General features: G+C 36.7%; 1 protein-coding gene across 7 annotated transcripts in view; it reads right to left on the reverse strand.

Annotated features, from left to right (window-relative positions):
• aff4 (AF4/FMR2 family, member 4) overlaps window positions 1-21358 on the reverse strand; it is a 100502-nt gene that overhangs the window by 48001 nt on the left and 31143 nt on the right. For 5 of the 7 annotated variants that reach the window (XM_079835235.1, XM_079835233.1, XM_079835234.1 and 2 more), the window contains 3 exons: window positions 19223-19349; window positions 12698-13417; window positions 7324-7368 (listed from right to left, as the gene is read on the reverse strand). In XM_079835235.1, coding sequence (XP_079691361.1) covers window positions 7324-7368; window positions 12698-13417; window positions 19223-19345 — 888 coding nt within the window. In that variant the 5' untranslated portion in view covers window positions 19346-19349. The remainder of the gene's footprint in view (window positions 1-7323; window positions 7369-12697; window positions 13418-19222; window positions 19350-21358) is intronic. The other 2 variants (XM_079835236.1, XM_079835237.1) reach the window with 1 other exon arrangement.

A 21358-nucleotide genomic window follows, 5' to 3' on the forward strand; every position in this document is an offset into this window, starting at 1 on the left:
TAGCACGTTTTAGCATATCGGTAGGCATTGTTAGCACGTTTTAAAATATCGGTAGGCATTGTTAGCCTGTTTTAGCATATCGGTAGGCATTGTTAGCATGTTTTAGCATATCGGTAGGCATTGTTAGCCTGTTTTAGCATATTGGTAGGCATTGTTAGCATGTTTTAAAATATCGGTAGGCATTGTTAGCCTGTTTTAGCATATCGGTAGGCATTGATAGCATGTTTTAGCATATCGGTAGGCATTGTTAGCATGTTTTAAAATATCGGTAGGCATTGTTAGCCTGTTTTAGCATATCGGTAGGCATTGTTAGCATTTTTTAGCATATCGGTAGGCATTGTTAGCATGTTTTAAAATATCGGTAGGCATTGTTAGCATGTTTTAGCATATCGGTAGGCATTGTTAGCCTGTTTTAGCATATCGGTAGGCATTGTTAGCATGTTTTAGCATATCGGTAGGCATTGTTAGCATGTTTTAAAATATCGGTAGGCATTGTTAGCATGTTTTAACATATCGGTAGGCATTGTTAGCCTGTTTTAGCATATCGGTAGGCATTGTTAGCATGTTTTAGCATATCGGTAGGCATTGTTAGCCTGTTTTAGCATATTGGTAGGCATTGTTAGCATGTTTTAAAATATCGGTAGGCATTGTTAGCCTGTTTTAGCATATCGGTAGGCATTGTTAGCTTGCTTTAACATATCGGTAGGCATTGTTAGCATGTTTTAAAATATCGGTAGGCATTGTTAGCCTGTTTTAGCATATTGGTAGGCATTGTTAGCATGTTTTAACATATCGGTAGGCATTGTTAGCATGTTTTAAAATATCGGTAGACATTGTTAGCTTGCTTTAACATATCGGTAGGCATTGTTAACATGTTTTAAAATATCGGTAGGCATTGTTAGCATGTTTTAAAATATCGGTAGGCATTGTTAGCCTGTTTTAGCATATCGGTAGGCATTGTTAGCTTGCTTTAACATATCGGTAGGCATTGTTAACATGTTTTAAAATATCGGTAGGCATTGTTAGCATGTTTTAAAATATCGGTAGGCATTGTTAGCATGTTTTAAAATATCGGTAGGCATTGTTAGCCTGTTTTAGCATATCGGTAGGCATTGTTAGCCTGTTTTAACATATCGGTAGGCATTGTTAGCATGTTTTAAAATATCGGTAGGCATTGTTAGCTTGCTTTAACATATCGGTAGGCATTGTTAACATGTTTTAAAATATCGGTAGGCATTGTTAGCATGTTTTAAAATATCGGTAGGCATTGTTAGCATGTTTTAAAATATCGGTAGGCATTGTTAGCCTGTTTTAGCATATCGGTAGGCATTGTTAACATGTTTTAAAATATCGGTAGGCATTGTTAGCCTGTTTTAGCATATCGGTAGGCATTGTTAGCATGTTTTAAAATATCGGTAGGCATTGTTAGCCTGTTTTAACATATCGGTAGGCATTGTTAGCATGTTTTAACATATCGGTAGGCATTGTTAGCATGTTTTAAAATATCGGTAGGCATTGTTAGCTTGCTTTAACATATCGGTAGGCATTGTTAGCATGTTTTAAAATATCGGTAGGCATTGTTAGCATGTTTTAAAATATCGGTAGGCATTGTTAGCTTGCTTTAACATATCGGTAGGCATTGTTAACATGTTTTAAAATATCGGTAGGCATTGTTAGCATGTTTTAAAATATCGGTAGGCATTGTTAGCATGTTTTAAAATATCGGTAGGCATTGTTAGCTTGCTTTAACATATCGGTAGGCATTGTTAGCATGTTTTAAAATATCGGTAGGCATTGTTAGCTTGCTTTAACATATCGGTAGGCATTGTTAACATGTTTTAAAATATCGGTAGGCATTGTTAGCATGTTTTAAAATATCGGTAGGCATTGTTAGCATGTTTTAAAATATCGGTAGGCATTGTTAGCCTGTTTTAGCATATCGGTAGGCATTGTTAACATGTTTTAACATATCGGTAGGCATTGTTAGCATGTTTTAAAATATCGGTAGGCATTGTTAGCTTGCTTTAACATATCGGTAGGCATTGTTAACATGTTTTAAAATATCGGTAGGCATTGTTAGCATGTTTTAAAATATCGGTAGGCATTGTTAGCCTGTTTTAGCATATCGGTAGGCATTGTTAGCTTGCTTTAACATATCGGTAGGCATTGTTAACATGTTTTAAAATATCGGTAGGCATTGTTAGCATGTTTTAAAATATCGGTAGGCATTGTTAGCATGTTTTAAAATATCGGTAGGCATTGTTAGCCTGTTTTAGCATATCGGTAGGCATTGTTAGCCTGTTTTAACATATCGGTAGGCATTGTTAGCATGTTTTAAAATATCGGTAGGCATTGTTAGCTTGCTTTAACATATCGGTAGGCATTGTTAACATGTTTTAAAATATCGGTAGGCATTGTTAGCATGTTTTAAAATATCGGTAGGCATTGTTAGCATGTTTTAAAATATCGGTAGGCATTGTTAGCCTGTTTTAGCATATCGGTAGGCATTGTTAACATGTTTTAAAATATCGGTAGGCATTGTTAGCCTGTTTTAGCATATCGGTAGGCATTGTTAGCATGTTTTAAAATATCGGTAGGCATTGTTAGCCTGTTTTAACATATCGGTAGGCATTGTTAGCATGTTTTAACATATCGGTAGGCATTGTTAGCATGTTTTAAAATATCGGTAGGCATTGTTAGCTTGCTTTAACATATCGGTAGGCATTGTTAGCATGTTTTAAAATATCGGTAGGCATTGTTAGCATGTTTTAAAATATCGGTAGGCATTGTTAGCTTGCTTTAACATATCGGTAGGCATTGTTAACATGTTTTAAAATATCGGTAGGCATTGTTAGCATGTTTTAAAATATCGGTAGGCATTGTTAGCATGTTTTAAAATATCGGTAGGCATTGTTAGCCTGTTTTAGCATATCGGTAGGCATTGTTAACATGTTTTAAAATATCGGTAGGCATTGTTAGTCTGTTTTAGCATATCGGTAGGCATTGTTAGCATGTTTTAAAATATCGGTAGGCATTGTTAGCATGTTTTAAAATATCGGTAGGCATTGTTAGCCTGTTTTAACATATCGGTAGGCATTGTTAGCATGTTTTAAAATATCGGTAGGCATTGTTAGCCTGTTTTAACATATCGGTAGGCATTGTTAGCATGTTTTAGCATATCGGTAGGCATTGTTAGCATGTTTTAAAATATCGGTAGGCATTGTTAGCATGTTTTAAAATATCGGTAGGCATTGTTAGCCTGTTTTAGCATATCGGTAGGAATTGTTAGCATGTTTTAAAATATCGGTAGGCATTGTTAGCCTGTTTTAGCATATCGGTAGGAATTGTTAGCATGTTTTAAAATATCGGTAGGCATTGTTAGCATGTTTTAAAATATCGGTAGGCATTGTTAGCCTGTTTTAACATATCGGTAGGCATTGTTAGCATGTTTTAGCATATCGGTAGGCATTGTTATCATGTTTTAAAATATCGGTAGGCATTGTTAGCATGTTTTAAAATATCGGTAGGCATTGTTAGCCTGTTTTAGCATATCGGTAGGCATTGTTAGCATGTTTTAAAATATCGGTAGGCATTGTTAGCCTGTTTTAAAATATCGGTAGGCATTGTTAGCCTGTTTTAGCATATCGGTAGGCATTGTTAGCATGTTTTAAAATATCGGTAGGCATTGTTAGCCTGTTTTAAAATATCGGTAGGCATTGTTAGCATGTTTTAACATATCGGTAGGCATTGTTAGCATTTTTACCATATCGGTAGGCATTGTTAGCCTGTTTTAACATATCGGTAGGCATTGTTAGCCTGTTTTAAAATATCGGTAGGCATTGTTAGCATGTTTTAACATATCGGTAGGCATTGTTAGCATTTTTACCATATCGGTAGGCATTGTTAGCCTGTTTTAACATATCGGTAGGCATTGTTAGCATGTTTTAGCATATCGGTAGGCATTGTTAGCATGTTTTAACATATCGGTAGGCATTGTTAGCATGTTTTAAAATATCGGTAGGCATTGTTAGCTTGCTTTAACATATCGGTAGGCATTGTTAACATGTTTTAAAATATCGGTAGGCATTGTTAGCATGTTTTAAAATATCGGTAGGCATTGTTAGCATGTTTTAAAATATCGGTAGGCATTGTTAGCCTGTTTTAGCATATCGGTAGGCATTGTTAGCCTGTTTTAACATATCGGTAGGCATTGTTAGCATGTTTTAAAATATCGGTAGGCATTGTTAGCTTGCTTTAACATATCGGTAGGCATTGTTAACATGTTTTAAAATATCGGTAGGCATTGTTAGCATGTTTTAAAATATCGGTAGGCATTGTTAGCATGTTTTAAAATATCGGTAGGCATTGTTAGCCTGTTTTAGCATATCGGTAGGCATTGTTAACATGTTTTAAAATATCGGTAGGCATTGTTAGCCTGTTTTAGCATATCGGTAGGCATTGTTAGCATGTTTTAAAATATCGGTAGGCATTGTTAGCCTGTTTTAACATATCGATAGGCATTGTTAGCATGTTTTAACATATCGGTAGGCATTGTTAGCATGTTTTAAAATATCGGTAGGCATTGTTAGCTTGCTTTAACATATCGGTAGGCATTGTTAGCATGTTTTAAAATATCGGTAGGCATTGTTAGCATGTTTTAAAATATCGGTAGGCATTGTTAGCTTGCTTTAACATATCGGTAGGCATTGTTAACATGTTTTAAAATATCGGTAGGCATTGTTAGCATGTTTTAAAATATCGGTAGGCATTGTTAGCATGTTTTAAAATATCGGTAGGCATTGTTAGCCTGTTTTAGCATATCGGTAGGCATTGTTAACATGTTTTAAAATATCGGTAGGCATTGTTAGTCTGTTTTAGCATATCGGTAGGCATTGTTAGCATGTTTTAAAATATCGGTAGGCATTGTTAGCATGTTTTAAAATATCGGTAGGCATTGTTAGCCTGTTTTAACATATCGGTAGGCATTGTTAGCATGTTTTAAAATATCGGTAGGCATTGTTAGCCTGTTTTAACATATCGGTAGGCATTGTTAGCATGTTTTAGCATATCGGTAGGCATTGTTAGCATGTTATAAAATATCGGTAGGCATTGTTAGCATGTTTTAAAATATCGGTAGGCATTGTTAGCCTGTTTTAGCATATCGGTAGGAATTGTTAGCATGTTTTAAAATATCGGTAGGCATTGTTAGCCTGTTTTAGCATATCGGTAGGAATTGTTAGCATGTTTTAAAATATCGGTAGGCATTGTTAGCATGTTTTAAAATATCGGTAGGCATTGTTAGCCTGTTTTAACATATCGGTAGGCATTGTTAGCATGTTTTAGCATATCGGTAGGCATTGTTATCATGTTTTAAAATATCGGTAGGCATTGTTAGCATGTTTTAAAATATCGGTAGGCATTGTTAGCCTGTTTTAGCATATCGGTAGGCATTGTTAGCATGTTTTAAAATATCGGTAGGCATTGTTAGCCTGTTTTAAAATATCGGTAGGCATTGTTAGCCTGTTTTAGCATATCGGTAGGCATTGTTAGCATGTTTTAAAATATCGGTAGGCATTGTTAGCCTGTTTTAAAATATCGGTAGGCATTGTTAGCATGTTTTAACATATCGGTAGGCATTGTTAGCATTTTTACCATATCGGTAGGCATTGTTAGCCTGTTTTAACATATCGGTAGGCATTGTTAGCATGTTTTAGCATATCGGTAGGCATTGTTAGCATGTTTTAACATATCGGTAGGCATTGTTAGCATGTTATAACATATCGGTAGGGATTGTTAGCATGTTCTGTTTTTACATGTATAACACATTTAGTATACATTACTAAACACTGCTAGTCCGTTGTCAACACTTCAACATACTGCTAGACACTGTTAGCATTTTGTTCGCATTTAACATATTGTTAACATGTTAGGCATTGCTAGTCTGTCGTCAACATATTTTAACATGTTACCGTAGCATATCGTTAAGTGTTGCCAAGCGCTGATAATCCATTTTCAGCCGTTTTTTTAAGTCGTGCTAGGCATTGCTAACATGTTTTAGCATTTTTTTTTACATAAAGCATAGTGTTGCTAGGCATTGCTAGTCTGTTGTCAGCATATTTTAACATGTTGCTAGTGAATTTTAGCACGTTTTTACATGTTAACATGTAACATTTTGCTAAGCGTTGCTAACATGATACTAAACACTGCTAATCTGTTGTAACATTGTTGGTCAACATAGTTTAACATGTTGCTAGGCTTTGCTAGTCTGCTGTAAACATATTTTAACATGTTGCTAGTCATTCTGGCATGTTTCAACATGTTGATAACGAAGCATTGTGTTAAGCGTTGGTAACATGATACTAAACACTGCTAGTCTGTTGTAAACATTTTAACAAACTACTAGGCATTGTTGGTAACATAGTTTAACATGTTGCTAGTCAATTTTAGCACTTTTTTACATGTTAACGTGTAACATTTTGCTAAGCGTTGTTAACATGATACTAAACACTGTTGACCAACAATGTTACAACAGACTAGCATAGTTTAACATGTCGCTAATCTTTCTGGCATGTTTCGACATGTTGATAATATGTAGCATTTTGCTAAGCGTTGGTAACATGATAGTAAACACTGCTAGTCCGTTGTAAACATTTCAACATACTGCTAAGCACTGTTGCTAGTCTGTTGTCAGCACATTTTACATGTTGTTAACGTAGCATATTGTTAAGTGTTGCCAAACGTTGATAATCTATTGTCAGCATTTTTTTAACATCGTGCTAGGCATTGCGATCATGTTTTTAACATTTAGCATTATTCTTAAGTGTTGCTAGGCATTGCTAGTCTGTTGTCACTATTTTAACATGTTGCTAGTCAATGTTAGCACGTTTTAACATGTTAACATGTAGCATTTTGCTAATATTTGCTAACATGTCACTAAACACTGCTAGTCCGTTGTCAACACTTCAACATACTGCTAGGCATTGTTAGCATTTAACATCGTTACATGTTGCTAACACATTGCTAGTCTGTTGTCAGCATATTTTACACGTTGTTAACATAACATTATTAAATGTTGCCACGCATAAATCAGTTGTCAGAATTTTTAACACTCTTTCAGGCATTGTTAGCATTTTTTAACATTTACCATTTTGCTAGCATGTTTCTAAGAATTGCTAGTCTGTTGTAAAGCTATTTGAATATGTTGCTAGGCATTGTTAGCATGTTTTAACATGTGGGCAGCATTTAATAATTGCTTAGTTGAGTGAATTAGAAGAACGTTGGTGTTCTTTAACTATTGACAGCAAATAATAAAATGGCTCTTACCTTCAAAATTTCATCAACACAGCTCGCGTCTCCTCCCATTGAACCCTGCAATGAAGGAGCGAAATCATGCAGATCTTTGCTTACAGGGCAACAGTAAACGTAACAGTGAGTGTGTGATCCAACTAATTCACTACATATACACAAATAAAATCTGAAGGCGTAAAAGTCATAATACTTGTGATTATGTTATTTATGAACACATAATATAAACATGTGTGCATGCTGGTATCGTGTTCAGAATGTGGGTCAATGACATTTTATTTTGTCCAGACCTATTATTTTTAAGTTAAAAATCCTTTAAAATGTAATTTTCATACAATGACCGGATGTAAAATGTCATGTACATTGTAAACCCCAACCCTCAAGATAATTAACTGGTTTGAGTAGAGCCAACTCAAATTAAACAAATTAACTTTTGAGTATTTAGAACTTTCCTTTTCTTTTGAGTTCTCAAAACCGACAATTTTTAAGTAATCTGAACCGTTTTGTTGTTTTGAGTTTTATAAACGTATACAATCTTGGGCTGGGATTTCTATTTCCCAGCATGCTTTGCCACGACTCTCAAAAGGAACAGTAAATGGCTAAATTGAGTGTTATATTGTGATTTTTTTGGGAGATTAAGTAGTTATTAATGTTTTATGCTAGTTTTGAGTTTCTGTTATGTTGGTGTTTTTGTAGGGTTTCCATCATGTGACGACTTGTTTTGAGAACAGATTTATGTTAAATGTGTTATATTGCTGTCCTCATTCAGCAAGTGCTATGCTAATGCTATCAAAGCATTGTGGCATCATAGCAAAGTGGCATTTATTGAATTAGCTAGTTAAAGCTAGCCTAGTTTCCACTACTAAAAATGTGAGATAGTATGATATTTTAAAGTTAAATCAATGTATGAATTAGCTTACTCAAATATTTCAAGTTCGGAGCAATTAAAATATATGAGTACAAAAAAGAAACTTAAACTTTACATAACAACTGATAGCCTCAACTTTAAACCTTTAAACTAATATTTGTTTAAATAGTTTAGATTCTTTACGTTAAGAACCCTCAGATACACTGTAAACCGAATAAATCGGCAAAACTCAAAATTTGAGGTAATCTGTTAAATCAACATTTTTAAGTTAAGAAATGTAAAGTTTAAGTAAGCAAAACTTGCAGATTTATATTTTGTAATCATACATTTGAATTGCTCTGAACTTTAAATATTTGAGTAAGCGAATTCATACATTTAACTTAAAAATATGAAATCTCTACTTTAGTAGTGGAAACTTGGCTAGCTTTAGCTAATTCAGTAAATGCCACCTTGCGAATTGGTAACACAATGCTCTGATAGCATTAGCATAGCATAGCACTTGCTGAATGAGGACAACAATATAACACATTTAACAGCTTAATCTCCACTCGTCACATGATGGAAACCCTACAACAACAAAAAACATAACAGAAACGCTTCTAAACTAGCATAACATTAAACTACTAAATCTCCCACTAACATTAATCTTGCACAAAAAAAACACATAATATAACTCTTAATTTAGCCATTTACTGTTCCTTTTGAGAGTTGTGGCAAAGCATGCTGGGAAATAGAAATCCCGGTCCAGTTTCGGTTAAATTTACGTTTGTATACCTTTATAAAACTTAAAACAATGAAACAACTCAGATTACTTTAAATGTGTCAGTTTTGAGAACTCAAAAGAAAAAGAAAGTTCTGAATACTCATAAGTTGATTTGTTTGAACTAATTTGTTTAATTTGAGTTGGCTCTACTCAAACCAATTCATTATTGAGCGTTAGGGTTTACGGTGTACATGAGATTTTTACATCCGCTGAACATCTGAAGAACAAATAATATTGAAACTCAACAATTGCATAGAATACGCCTGTCTGAGTGCAATAAAAAAAATTTTTGGTAAAAAAAGTATTTAAGATATCTCATTCTTAACAAACTCTTCTTTAGTGATCTTCATTTTAAAGGCCCTATGTGGTTCAATCCCAGAGATATGGCGATCTGAAGCTCAAATTGTTGAATTTTGCTCATTTTAAATGACCCAAAAACCAAATATGGGTAACTTTTCAAAAAGCGGATACTTACTGTGTTTAAAGAGGAATGTCGTAAGAACAAATAATACTGAAACTAGAAAAACTGTCTGTCTGTCTGTCTGTCTGTCTGTCTGTCTGTCTGTCTGTCTGTCTGTCTATCTATCGACTGTATTAATTTCAAAACAGTCAACCTTTAAACTGAAAATTTTAAACTTTTTAAAAAACTTTTTGGTCAACTTCCCAAGCCAAGTTTGTCTCCACAAACTCTTTAATCTAGTTTATGTTTGTCTTTGTACAGAAAAAAATATTAACAAAATCTATTTTAGACGGGAAGTTTCTGCAATGTGGTTCCACACAGTGACCCATTTCAGTCCTTCCAGAAAAATGCGGCTTTTTTTTGTGATTGTTGCGGGCAAAAATCCTTGATTATGCGGCACGTTTTCTTAAAAAATGCGATGAAAAATGCGGGATATTTATGCAATTTTATGCGATAAAATTGCGGGAACTTGCAAAAACTGCGGTTTGATGAGAAAGAGAAAAAAAGCACTACATCACAGAAAGTGCTGGAATATTTAAGTTCTCATCTTGTTTTATTGAAGACCTTAATAATGGCTCAAATTTACAAAACATTTAGTCAATCAAGTTCTGTAGCTTTAAAAAAGGAATATGCTACAACTTCTGAAAAAATTAATAAATAACTTCCTGTTTTACAGATGTCGCTATACAAAACAGACATTTGAGTGCTTCCAATGCACAGTGCAATCTCTTAAAGGGTTAGTTCACCTAAAAATGAAAATTCTGTCATTAATGACTTCCCTTTATGTTGTTGGACACAAATTAAGATATTTTAGTTGAATTCCGATGGCTCAGAAAGGCCTCCATTGGCACAATGTACACTCTCAAGACCCATAAAAGGTAGCCTACTAAAGACGTCGTTACAAAGTCCATCTCACTACAGTGGTTCTACAATAACTTTATGAAGCGACGATAATAGTTATTGTGTGCAAAAAAAACTAAATAACGACTTATATAGTGATGAAGATTTCAAAACACAGCATCATGATGCTATGAATCATCGAGTCGATTCATGATTCGGATCGCGTGTCAAACTGCTGAAATACGTGACTTTGGCGATTCAACCCGCTGAATCGACTCATTGATTCATAACGCTTCAAACCGCTGAATCAACTCATTGATTCATAACGCTTCAAACCGCTGAATCGACTCATTGATTCATAACGCTTCAAAGCTGTGTTTTGAAATCAGTCAGCACACAGGGAAACTGCTTTGCTCTTTTGCTGTTATTTTTGTTGGCCAATGGGAGTTTGTGCTTCATCATGGTTTCAGCGGTATCTATGGTTTCTCCGCGGGGTTTGAAGCTTTTCGATGACGTTCGCGTCGGGTAATCATGTCACTTCAAAACGTTCCCATGGCAATAGGCGGAAATGGCGGCTCTTGTGTGAAGTAAACGAACATTTTTCAACTTTCTGCTAATATATATGACTTTTTTTGCAACGAAAATGCGGGGATTATGAAATCATGATAGCCCCGCATATTTTGCACGCGGAAATAGGCAATTTATGCGGCGAAAGTGCGGCGTATTTGAAAAAATGCGGCCCCCGCATGAATATGCGGACTTTGGCTGATTATGCGTTAAATCACGCGATCGCATAATCGCGTTTTTCTGGAGGGACTGTCATTTGCGTGAATCATGTAAATGGCCTATTTCAATGTCAGAATGGCGAATTAACGTCATCACAAAAATGTACCTTTAAAGGACAACTCCGGTGAAAAATGAACCTAGGGGTCATTAACACATGGTTACCGAGTAGATCGTTCTCTGGGATGCGTTTTCATGAAAATCGAACGTAAAGAGTTTTATCTCTAAAAACAGATTAGCTTATGACGCTAGTATGTGTGGCGCAGAATAAGTCAAATTAAATCGCAAGTTAATACCACGAACAAGCCTCAAAATAGCCTCACACTAACACGGGAGCATAATGAGGGTCCCTACATGCAAACCCAAGCATTGAGAACTGTGTAAGTGTACAAACAGTTTAATAAGAAGATACTTTATAGAGACAGAACATTACACGGATTCAGACAGGAGCCATCTTGGAAAACGGTCTCGACGAGTCGAGCCACGAACACTGTGCTAAGCTGGTCGATAGGAATTAAGTTCAGCTTAGCTCAGCGTTCGTGGCTCTGTTTTCCAAGATGGCTCGTGTCTGTATAGCGTAATGTTCTGTCTCTATAAAGTATCTTCTTATTAAACTGTTTGTACACTTACACAGTTCTCAATGCTTGGGTTTGCATGTAGGGACCCTCATTATGCTCCCGTGTTAGTGTGAGGCTATTTTGAGCCTTGATAGTGGTGTTAACTAGCGATTTAATTTGACTTATTCTGCGCCCCAAAGACTAGCGTTATAAGCTAATCTGTTTTTAGAGATAAAACTCTTTACATTCGCATCCTAGAGAACGATCTACTCGGTAACCATGTGTTAATTACCCTTTAAAGGGTTAGTTCACCCAAAAATGTAAATTCTGTCATTAATTCCTCACCCTCATGTCGTTGGACACCCGTCAGACCTCCGTTCATCTTCAGACACAAATGAAGATATTTTAGTGTAAATCTGATGCTCTGAAAGGCCTCCATTGACACACTTTACACTCTCAAGACCCTTAAAAGACACTAAAGACGTCGTTACAAAGTCCATCTCACTACAGTGGCTCTACAATAACTTTATGAAGACGAGAATAGTTTTTGTGCGCAAAAAAACCCCTAAATAACGACTTATATAGTGATGACGATTTCAAAACACGGCCTCATGAAGCTTCGAAGCGTTATGAATCAATTAGTTGAATCATGATTCGGATCGCGTGTCAAACTGCTGAAATCGCATGACTTTGGCGATTCAAACCGCTGAATCGACTCACTGATTCATAACGCTCCGTGTTTTGAAATCGTCATCACTATACAAGTCGTTATTTAGGGGTTTTTTTGCGCACAAAAACTATTCTCGTCGCTTCATAAAGTTATTGTAGAGCCGCTGTAGTGAGATGGACTTTGTAACGACGTCTTTAGTGCCTTTTAAGGGTCTTGAGAGTGTAAAGTGTCAATGGAGGCCTTTCAGAGCATCAGATTTACACTAAAATATCTTCATTTGTGTCTGAAGATGAACGGAGGTCTGACGGGTGTCCAACAACATGAGGGGAAGTCATTAATGACAGAATTTACATTTTTGGGTGAACTAACCCTTTAAGTTGTCCTTTAAGCTCTGACTGAAAACTATTGACATGAACTGTTTATATGTTGTGGGGGAGCATGCACGACTTACGTCGACAGGTTGCGTGGGAATCTTGAGCTTGGTGAGAGAAGCCTTGCCATTGGGCTTCATTTCCCCCACAGCACTGCTGTGCGATTGGCCCCCGTACGACTCTGAGGAGGTCTTGGGCTCGGCCGTTTCCTGCCCGTCCATGGGCCGCACATAAGCCGTGGGTTTTTGGAGCATGGAGCTGGGTTTAATGAGTGAGGGCGGGAAGGTCTGGCTAGGATGCTGTCCGCTGGGGAAGGTGGGACCTCTTGAGGGCGAGTCCCAATTGGGCTCTCGATCCCTGGGCGACTTTGTGCGACAGCGCGAGTGGCCGCCGGAGTTCATGGAGCCCTTGGCCGGGCTGGAGGTGGAGTGGGACTTGTGCTCGGAGCCGTGCTTGCTGGACTTCTTGCTGCCGCTGTATTCTCGCTCGTGCCGCTGTCCGCTAGAGCCGCTTCGCTGGCCGTGGATGCCCTGCACGGATGAACGCTTCTGCGAAGAGGAGGAAGTGCAGGTCGTGGAAGAGATGCTGCCGCCAGGAGCCGGGCCGACCGGAGTCCATTTACTGTTCTGACTCTGGGTGCCTCCGCGCTGGTCGCCGTACTGGCCGGATTTATCTTCCGAGGAGGAGCTGGAGGCTTTGGGAATGAGCTTGGACATTGGGGGTTCACCGATGGTCTCCTTCATTTCGTCGTAATTTCCCAGCATGCTCTGAATGCGACTTGAGAGTTTATCTTCCTTGGCCTGTTGGGAGAAAAGAACAGGGTGAAATGAGCATGAGAACGGCAAAATAAATCAGTTAAAGGTCGCATTTTGGTGCCACTACAAAGTTTGCCGGCTCTCTTTGATTGGGTTTACTGTAATAAAACTTCATATAGGCTATTATAATACAGTTCTTTCCTGCTATTGATCATTTTCCGGCTTTTTGTGTTAGGGGGTGCGATTACACACTCCTGAAAGAGTACGGAATCTCCTGATCAAAACACAGGAAAAAAGAAGCAGAAACAAGCAAAAGCACGCTTAAAAAAATGGTTCTCTCAACCTTTTGTTTCGAAATGTTGCTTTTTATTAAATATACCCATAATCAAGTGTTGATAAAAAAAAAAGAATGCATGAAGCTAGAATAAAACGGGGTTTTTTTGATAAAAAAACCCAAAGGTCTGTAATTTCTGATTTATTGCATGTTCAAATAATCATAAAGTGTCCTGGGGGCCATGAAAGTTGTGTGAAATATATCAAATGCTGCTGGTGGAAAGAGTTAAATATATTAGGGGAGTAATGACATTTATTCAAAGCTATGTCTGTTTCTGAATTTTGCAATATTTTAATTAATTTTAGTTCAAATGTGAGCAAATTTTGTCATCCTTCTAAACCTTTTTTAGTCATTTTTAGTTTTTTTAGTACATCAAGTTGAAAATCAGCTGCTTATGAGGGCAGTTAAAGCATGACTACTGGCAGAAGCAACCATTCATAAATCATTAGCACGTTGTGTTTGTGTAAAGCTCGTAATATCATAGTACGGCCCACTCTTGGCAGTTCCCCCATTTGTTGTTTGATCCTTGCAACAATCAAACACGATTTAGAGACAGCGCAGAGACACTAGGACTCAATATTTAGTTTTACAACTTGATCTGTCCAGAATGGATATTATTTGCACCTCTACCCCTAATGTGTGTCGTGTCCTGGTCTGAGTGGAGGAAATGTCAAAGTAGGGGTTTTCCACTGTTAGTACACAGCTTCATCTGATCCTTCAGGGATTATAAAGAGGAGGACGAGACTGTATTCTCTACCTGACAGGTTGCATTACTCGCACCCCGTGACAGGTTCACCACCGATGTGAAGCACTTACCGCTGTGCAAAGCTGGTTAGCAGCAAAGATTAGACGGAGAGAGACTGTAATCTTCTTTACTGTAACATATGTGACTATAATATCTCCACCCTTTTCAGCTTTTATATCAGCCCAATTTGAAAACGAGGTCAATTAAACACCCCGTGTGATGAATGAAGGGTCTGTAAACACTAGTGTATTCATCAAAATTAACACCGAATTAGCCGACATACACGTTTACAACTCCAAAACAGACTAAAGTTAACTTGTGACCAACAAAACAGAACAAAAGCCAAAACTTCCCGTTTCATAGGGAAATGCTTGTTGAGGTTTGTAAATATTTAAATCTGGTGATTTGCATAACACAATATATACGAGTCAAAATCTGCTACGGGTTAATAGCGAAAAATCTCTTAAAACTGTTGTTCCTTTATTATTTACAACAGCATCTGCATTCTCATGGGTTTAAATACGAGATTTTTGTTGATGTTTGTTTTCTTGATTTTCAAAAGTCAACGAATTTAACATTTTTGTCACTGGGTAATAATTTAAGCCACGAAATATACTAATCCCGTAAAATAAGTGAAATGAACTACGCAAAAACATTTCAAACGTCTCCAGCCGGTTTTATAATTGCCAAAATATTGATCCTTATGCATGTTATTACGTCCGTCAAAAACGTATTACAACGAAGTTTTTACAACTAAAATAAACTAGAATATTACAACTAAAAACATCGACATGCATTCATGTGCATCAATCACTTCAATGAATACTCACCGGCTAAGAAATAAATAATTATTAGGAATGCACCAATATGAACATTTAGGCCGATACCGATAACACTTTATATTTGAAAGCCGATAACCGATATATGGGCCGATAAATCGAAATCCAAATTTGTATATCATTTTTGAGAGCCTGATTACAAAAACAAGTCCCAAACACACAATTATAATATTTTTAATTATAATTTGATGTAGTCTAGATGACAGACTTGCGCTGCTCATGTTGCTTGGAACTGTATTTTCTTTGTTTGAAGTGATTTCATCATATTTCAAGCAATTCAAACCCATCATGGCAAAAAGAGCGTCTCAGCTGAAGGAAATAATAGATTATTTATCAGCTTTAAGATATCGGACCGATTACAATAACATTAAAACTGAACATATATCGGCCGATACCGATATGGCGACCGATATATAGTGCATCCCTAACAATTATTACCTTACAATCCATCATTTCAATACCACAACATTGATGTCTGTCAATAAAATAACGTGCATAATACAGAATCAGCAGGAGAACATGCTTTTCCTGGAAAACTCAAACTACCGGATGTTTTGAACACGTGAAGGGGGAGAAAATGGCGGCGTGAGCAGCGTCAACATGCGATCTGTCAGAGACGATAACGTGCAGAATACATAACGCACGCAAGCATAAATGTGCTCTTCACACGCTGAAATTGAACCAGATAGATCAGGAAATACTTCACTTTGCCGGGTTAGTGAACGTCTCTTAATGTCTGTTGGTTTTGTCAGACTTTTTATGCATGAACTACCGATTCTGACAGTCCTGATTGGAATATTTTTAATTTTCTATTCTTAACTGATCCTTTTTTCATAATTTTGGCAATGTATGAACTGTTAAATGAGTGATCTTAACATGTCGTCCATCTTGACTCCCATATGATGATATAATATATATGTATTATAAACTCGACAGGTGATTTAAAAAATAAATAATGTAGTTTGAATACCACCTCAGTTGTTTAAAAGATTAAAGCAATTATCAAAGTGTGATAAAATGATTCATTTTCCAATAAAAGATGACACATTTATGCATGATTTGTAACATTTAAAGCAGATTTTGACTCATATTGTACATCCAGTTTAACCCAATAACACTTAATTTGTTAAACTATGAATAGGGGTGGAAATCATGATAAAATGTAACAATTCAAAGTCTTAACTAATGACTTGTCTTCGTCCTATATGTCATATCTCTCTCATCACACTGAATTCAGACTGCAAACTCACAGCTCAAATGATATTATCTGATGAAAGTACTTGCTTTGGCGGTTCCTCAATGTCCAGCCCTAACTGGCAATGATCTTTACTTTACACCAGGCAGAGTAAACTACACAAAGTTTATCCGTGTATAACTAGAAAGTGGGCAAGAGGAGATTTAGGACCGGCCACTGGCCAACAGACATTTTACACCAGCCAAAATAAGTCCGAATGACACATCTAACAATGCAAGTACTTACCATAAAACGCCCTGCAATAACCGTAAGGGTTGAAATAGCAAATGACACCTGGCGCCAATAAAAACAGTACAATGCATGGTTTTTGGACACGTACCATGGTATTGTCTGAAGCACAAAGGAGCAGCATGTAAACACCATTAGTGAGATATGATATTTAGCCATTTAGAATGCATTTGAATACCATTTCCAATTGGATGATAAACAGGAAAGGTCCTCCGAAATCTACCAACAGCTGACACTGGATAAAGCACATTTTCAGTTTTCAAAATACTTAATGAATGAAGTTAATACGGCATAAAGTAGCATGCATGCGGCGTTTAAATCCAGCAACTGAAGCATCTTTTTTTTTGCCATTACATATCTTATATAAGAGCAAAATCTTTAGAAAATGTTAATGGTTAATATTAGAGCTGCACGATTAATTGTTAAAATATTCCTGAATGACGGCGAGTCCAATCACAGCCAACATTCAGATCTGCGCTCTGAGCCGGAGAGAGCCGTTGTCATGTGTAGATACGAAACCGCTTCACAAACACACAGTATCATTATTGGTACTGGGATAAAAGTAACTAGCTGCTTTAAATAATGATTGTATCGATTACATCGTTACACCAGTAGGTGGCGACAAGTGACTGTTAGAAATGTATTTGTCATTGTATCATTTATTCAAGAGATTCACAAGCTGATTAAATCAAGTAAACAAGTGAAGTCTTTATGTCACTGAATCATTCACTCAAGAGATTTGTTCAAAAACACTCAATCCATCCAGTAATGAAATAAGTGGAGTCTTTGAGTGAGTCATTGAATCATTCATTCAAGAGATTCGTTCAAAAACTGATTAATCTAGTAAACAAGTGGAGTCATTGAATCATTCACTCAAGAGACTCATTCAAAAACACTGATTCATCCAGTAATGAAACAAGTGAAGTCTTTAAGTGAGTCATTGAATCACTCAGTCGGTGTATGAATGAGTGTGTGAATGGGTGAATCTGAGGCAATATGTAAAGCGCTTTGGATGGCCATGGGTCTGTTGAAAGCACTATATAAATGAGGGAGTCATTGAATCATTCATTAAGAGATTCGTTCAAAAATCACTGATTCATCCAGTAATGAAACAAGTGAAGTGTTTATGAGTGAGTCATTGAATCATTCATTAAGAGATTCGTTCAAAAGCACTGATTCATCCAGTAATGAAACAATTGAAGTGTTTATGAGTGAGTCATTGAATCAGTCATTCAAGAGGTTCGTTCAAAAATCACTGATTCATCCAGTAATGAAACAAGTGAAGTCTATGAGTCATTGAATCATTCACTCAAGAGGTTCGTTCAAAAATCACTGATTCATCCAGTAATGAAACAAGTGAAGTGTTTATGAGTGAGTCATTGAATCATTCATTAAGAGATTCGTTCAAAAGCACTGATTCATCCAGTAATGAAACAAGCAAAGTATTTTTGAGTGAGTCATTGAATCATTCACTCAAGAGATTCGTTCAAAAACACTGATTTCTCCAGTAATGAAACAAGTGAAGTGTTTATGAGTGAGTCATTGAATCATTCACTCAAGAGGTTCGTTCAAAAACACTGATTTCTCCAGTAATGAAACAAGTGAAGTGTTTATGAGTGAGTCATTGAATCAGTCATTAAGAGATTCGTTCAAAAGCACTGATTCATCCAGTAATGAAACAATTGAAGTGTTTATGAGTGAGTCATTGAATCATTCACTCAAGAGGTTCGTTCAAAAACACTGATTTCTCCAGTAATGAAACAAGTGAAATCTTTATGAGTGAGTCATTGAATCATTCATTAAGAGATTCGTTCAAAAACACTGATTTCTCCAGTAATGAAACAAGTGAAATCTTTATGAGTGAGTCATTGAATCATTCATTAAGAGATTCGTTCAAAAACACTGATTTCTCCAGTAATGAAACAAGTGAAGTGTTTATGAGTGAGTCATTGAATCATTCACTCAAGAGATTCGTTCAAAAACACTCAATCCATCCAGTAATGAAACAAGTGAAGTGTTTATGAGTGAGTCATTGAATCATTCATTCATTTAAATGAATTCCGATTAACTAAACATTTGAAATAGACTGCAGCAATTAACGTTTAGACAGCAGCTCTAGTAAATGACATGTTATTTTGTTTACTGGTCTGTTCAGAATCACGGGAGAATCGTGATCTCCACTTGAAACAAAATCTCAATATCTCCAGAATCGTGCAGCTCTAGTTAATATACACCGATTAGCACGGTGCGTAATTTAATCATTCTGTAAATTACCGTCACTGTACAACTGCATCGCCACAAAGCTAATGAGTTATGTGTGATTAATATATCAGAAATGTAAAAACCAAAAAAGGAACAACCACCCAAGATGAAATGAGGTCTACAGGGCGAAAAATAAATGAATAAATAAAAAGTCAAATGAAAAAAAGAAGAAACAAAATGAACTTACAACTTTATAAGGTTCAGGAAAGAGGGGGGAGTTAGCTGGAAAGGCCTCTCCTCCCTGCTGGATTTCTTGATTTCTCCTTTCCCTTTCTTTCATACGGAGCACATTCCGGTCTTCACGGTTCATGTTGCTAACAACAGAGACAGAGTCACTAAGCAGTGAAGAATCAAAGAAAAAATTGCTTCCTGACACCTTGAGCTACATTTAAACCAAGACAAAGTTACACATTTCAACAAATAAGACAGGATAAGTGGAGTGGAGCTGCTCTCATTTAGAAAACAAGACTGGGCTAAAAGACAGCAGAGCGCAGGGTTAGCATTCAATTAGACACAGTTATTGGTGTGTTACGGTTCATGCACGCCATCTTTATCCTCCGAATGACTACATGTGGCCTAATAACGGCAGCACTTGCGAGAGGGGTTACACGTTCGGCCAACATTTACCACAATGGAAATGCTGATGAAATGACAGATAACGGCCAATGAAACTTCCTAAAACTGTCACTCTTTGACGTGCATGGTTCAGTTCAAACGGCAGATTTTTCAATTGAAGATAAAACAGTCTTTAACGGTTCAGGTTTGCTAAAAATGTCATTTAAAAACCACAACAGGATGAATCTACTCTCTCAGTTGAAACATGTTGAATGAGAGGCGCATTAAAAGGGATAGCGCACCCAAAAATATTTAAAAAAAACGTTGTTGGACACAAAAGAGGATATTTGGTTGAGTTTCATAGTAAGTCAATGTTTGGCTTCTTCAAAATATCTTCTTTTTGTGCTCAACAGACGACAGAAGCAAATTATTTGAGCAAATGATGAGAAAATGGGTGAACTATCCCTTTAATGAAATCCTAAAATGCAGGTTTCTACTCGTTTCTCAAGTAAAGGCACAGAAAGTTGGACATTAACTCGCAGTTTTACTCGCTGTACCTCCATAACAATGGCAAAACTACAGGTTTCGTGAGATGAGTTAAGTGAGCAACAGAACAGAGTTGGGAACAAAACATTGAAAGGATGAAAAATAGCAAAACAGGAGCAAAACAGAGTGAAGAAATGAGAGCGAGCCAGAATAAGCAAACAAAAGATGGGATGAAGGAAAGAGAGGAAAAGAAAGTTAAAGGATGCATTAAGTCGTCAGGCTGCAGAATTAATCTGATTTGTAATCGGCGCTACAATCGTTCAAAGGCGCAATTACAAAATAATTATTACATTATTCTGTGTGCTTTTTTTTCTTTCTACAGGTCATCTTAAGGGGTTACTAATTTTAGTATAACATTATAACGGGTATTATTACTTTTTTATTAATTATTTAAAGAAGAAACCAAAGCCATGTATATTCGACATTTGAGGCTTAAAGGTGCAGTGAAGGTACCAAAATACCATAAAAATTGTACGGTACTCGGTACCAATTTCGGTACCACAGCTAAATGTTTTTTTATTTTTATTTTAACTATTTAAAAAATATATTAAATGTATTAAGTTTATTATTTATGATAATCATTATAAGTAATGATTATCTACTAAGTAATGATTATCTATTATCGGCGCCAAATCTACTGTACAACAGTAGCCCAATATATTCTGTCAATTTAATTTTTTTAAACCGAACTTTTATTTTGACGGGTTGCCATGAAGATCTTTATAAACACGGAAGCGACTGAACGCAGCACATAGAGAAGCTACGGTGGCCCACACAGGACAAAGATGTCGTCATCTGAGACAGCAGAGAGTAGCTAGCGCTCTGTAGAGAAGTTTGTCCCTTTAGGGCTACCGTAGAAACATGGCAGCGCAAAATGGCGACTTCACTGAAATGGTGCGTTCACACCAGACGCGAATGAAGCATTTCGCGCAAGTGATTTACATGTTAAGTCAATGCAAAGACGCGAATGACCAACGCAAATTGAGCGGTTGGCGCGCGATTCACACGGGTTGAAAATCTGAACTTTGGCGGATATTCGCGCCGCGTTAACCAATCAGGAGCTTGCTCTAGTAGAGACAACAATGAGGACAAAATCGTATGTGGATACCCGGAGCTGTACGTACTTTATAGAAACAGGAATAAAGGATCTTGCTTGGAAGAAAGTGAGTGAGGAGGTCTGACAGTCTGGTGAGTTGTAAAAAATGCTCTACATATTGAGACT

The sequence above is a fragment of the Gobio gobio genome (assembly GCF_949357685.1).
Source record: "Gobio gobio genome assembly, chromosome: 14".
Lineage (NCBI taxonomy): Eukaryota > Metazoa > Chordata > Actinopteri > Cypriniformes > Gobionidae > Gobio > Gobio gobio.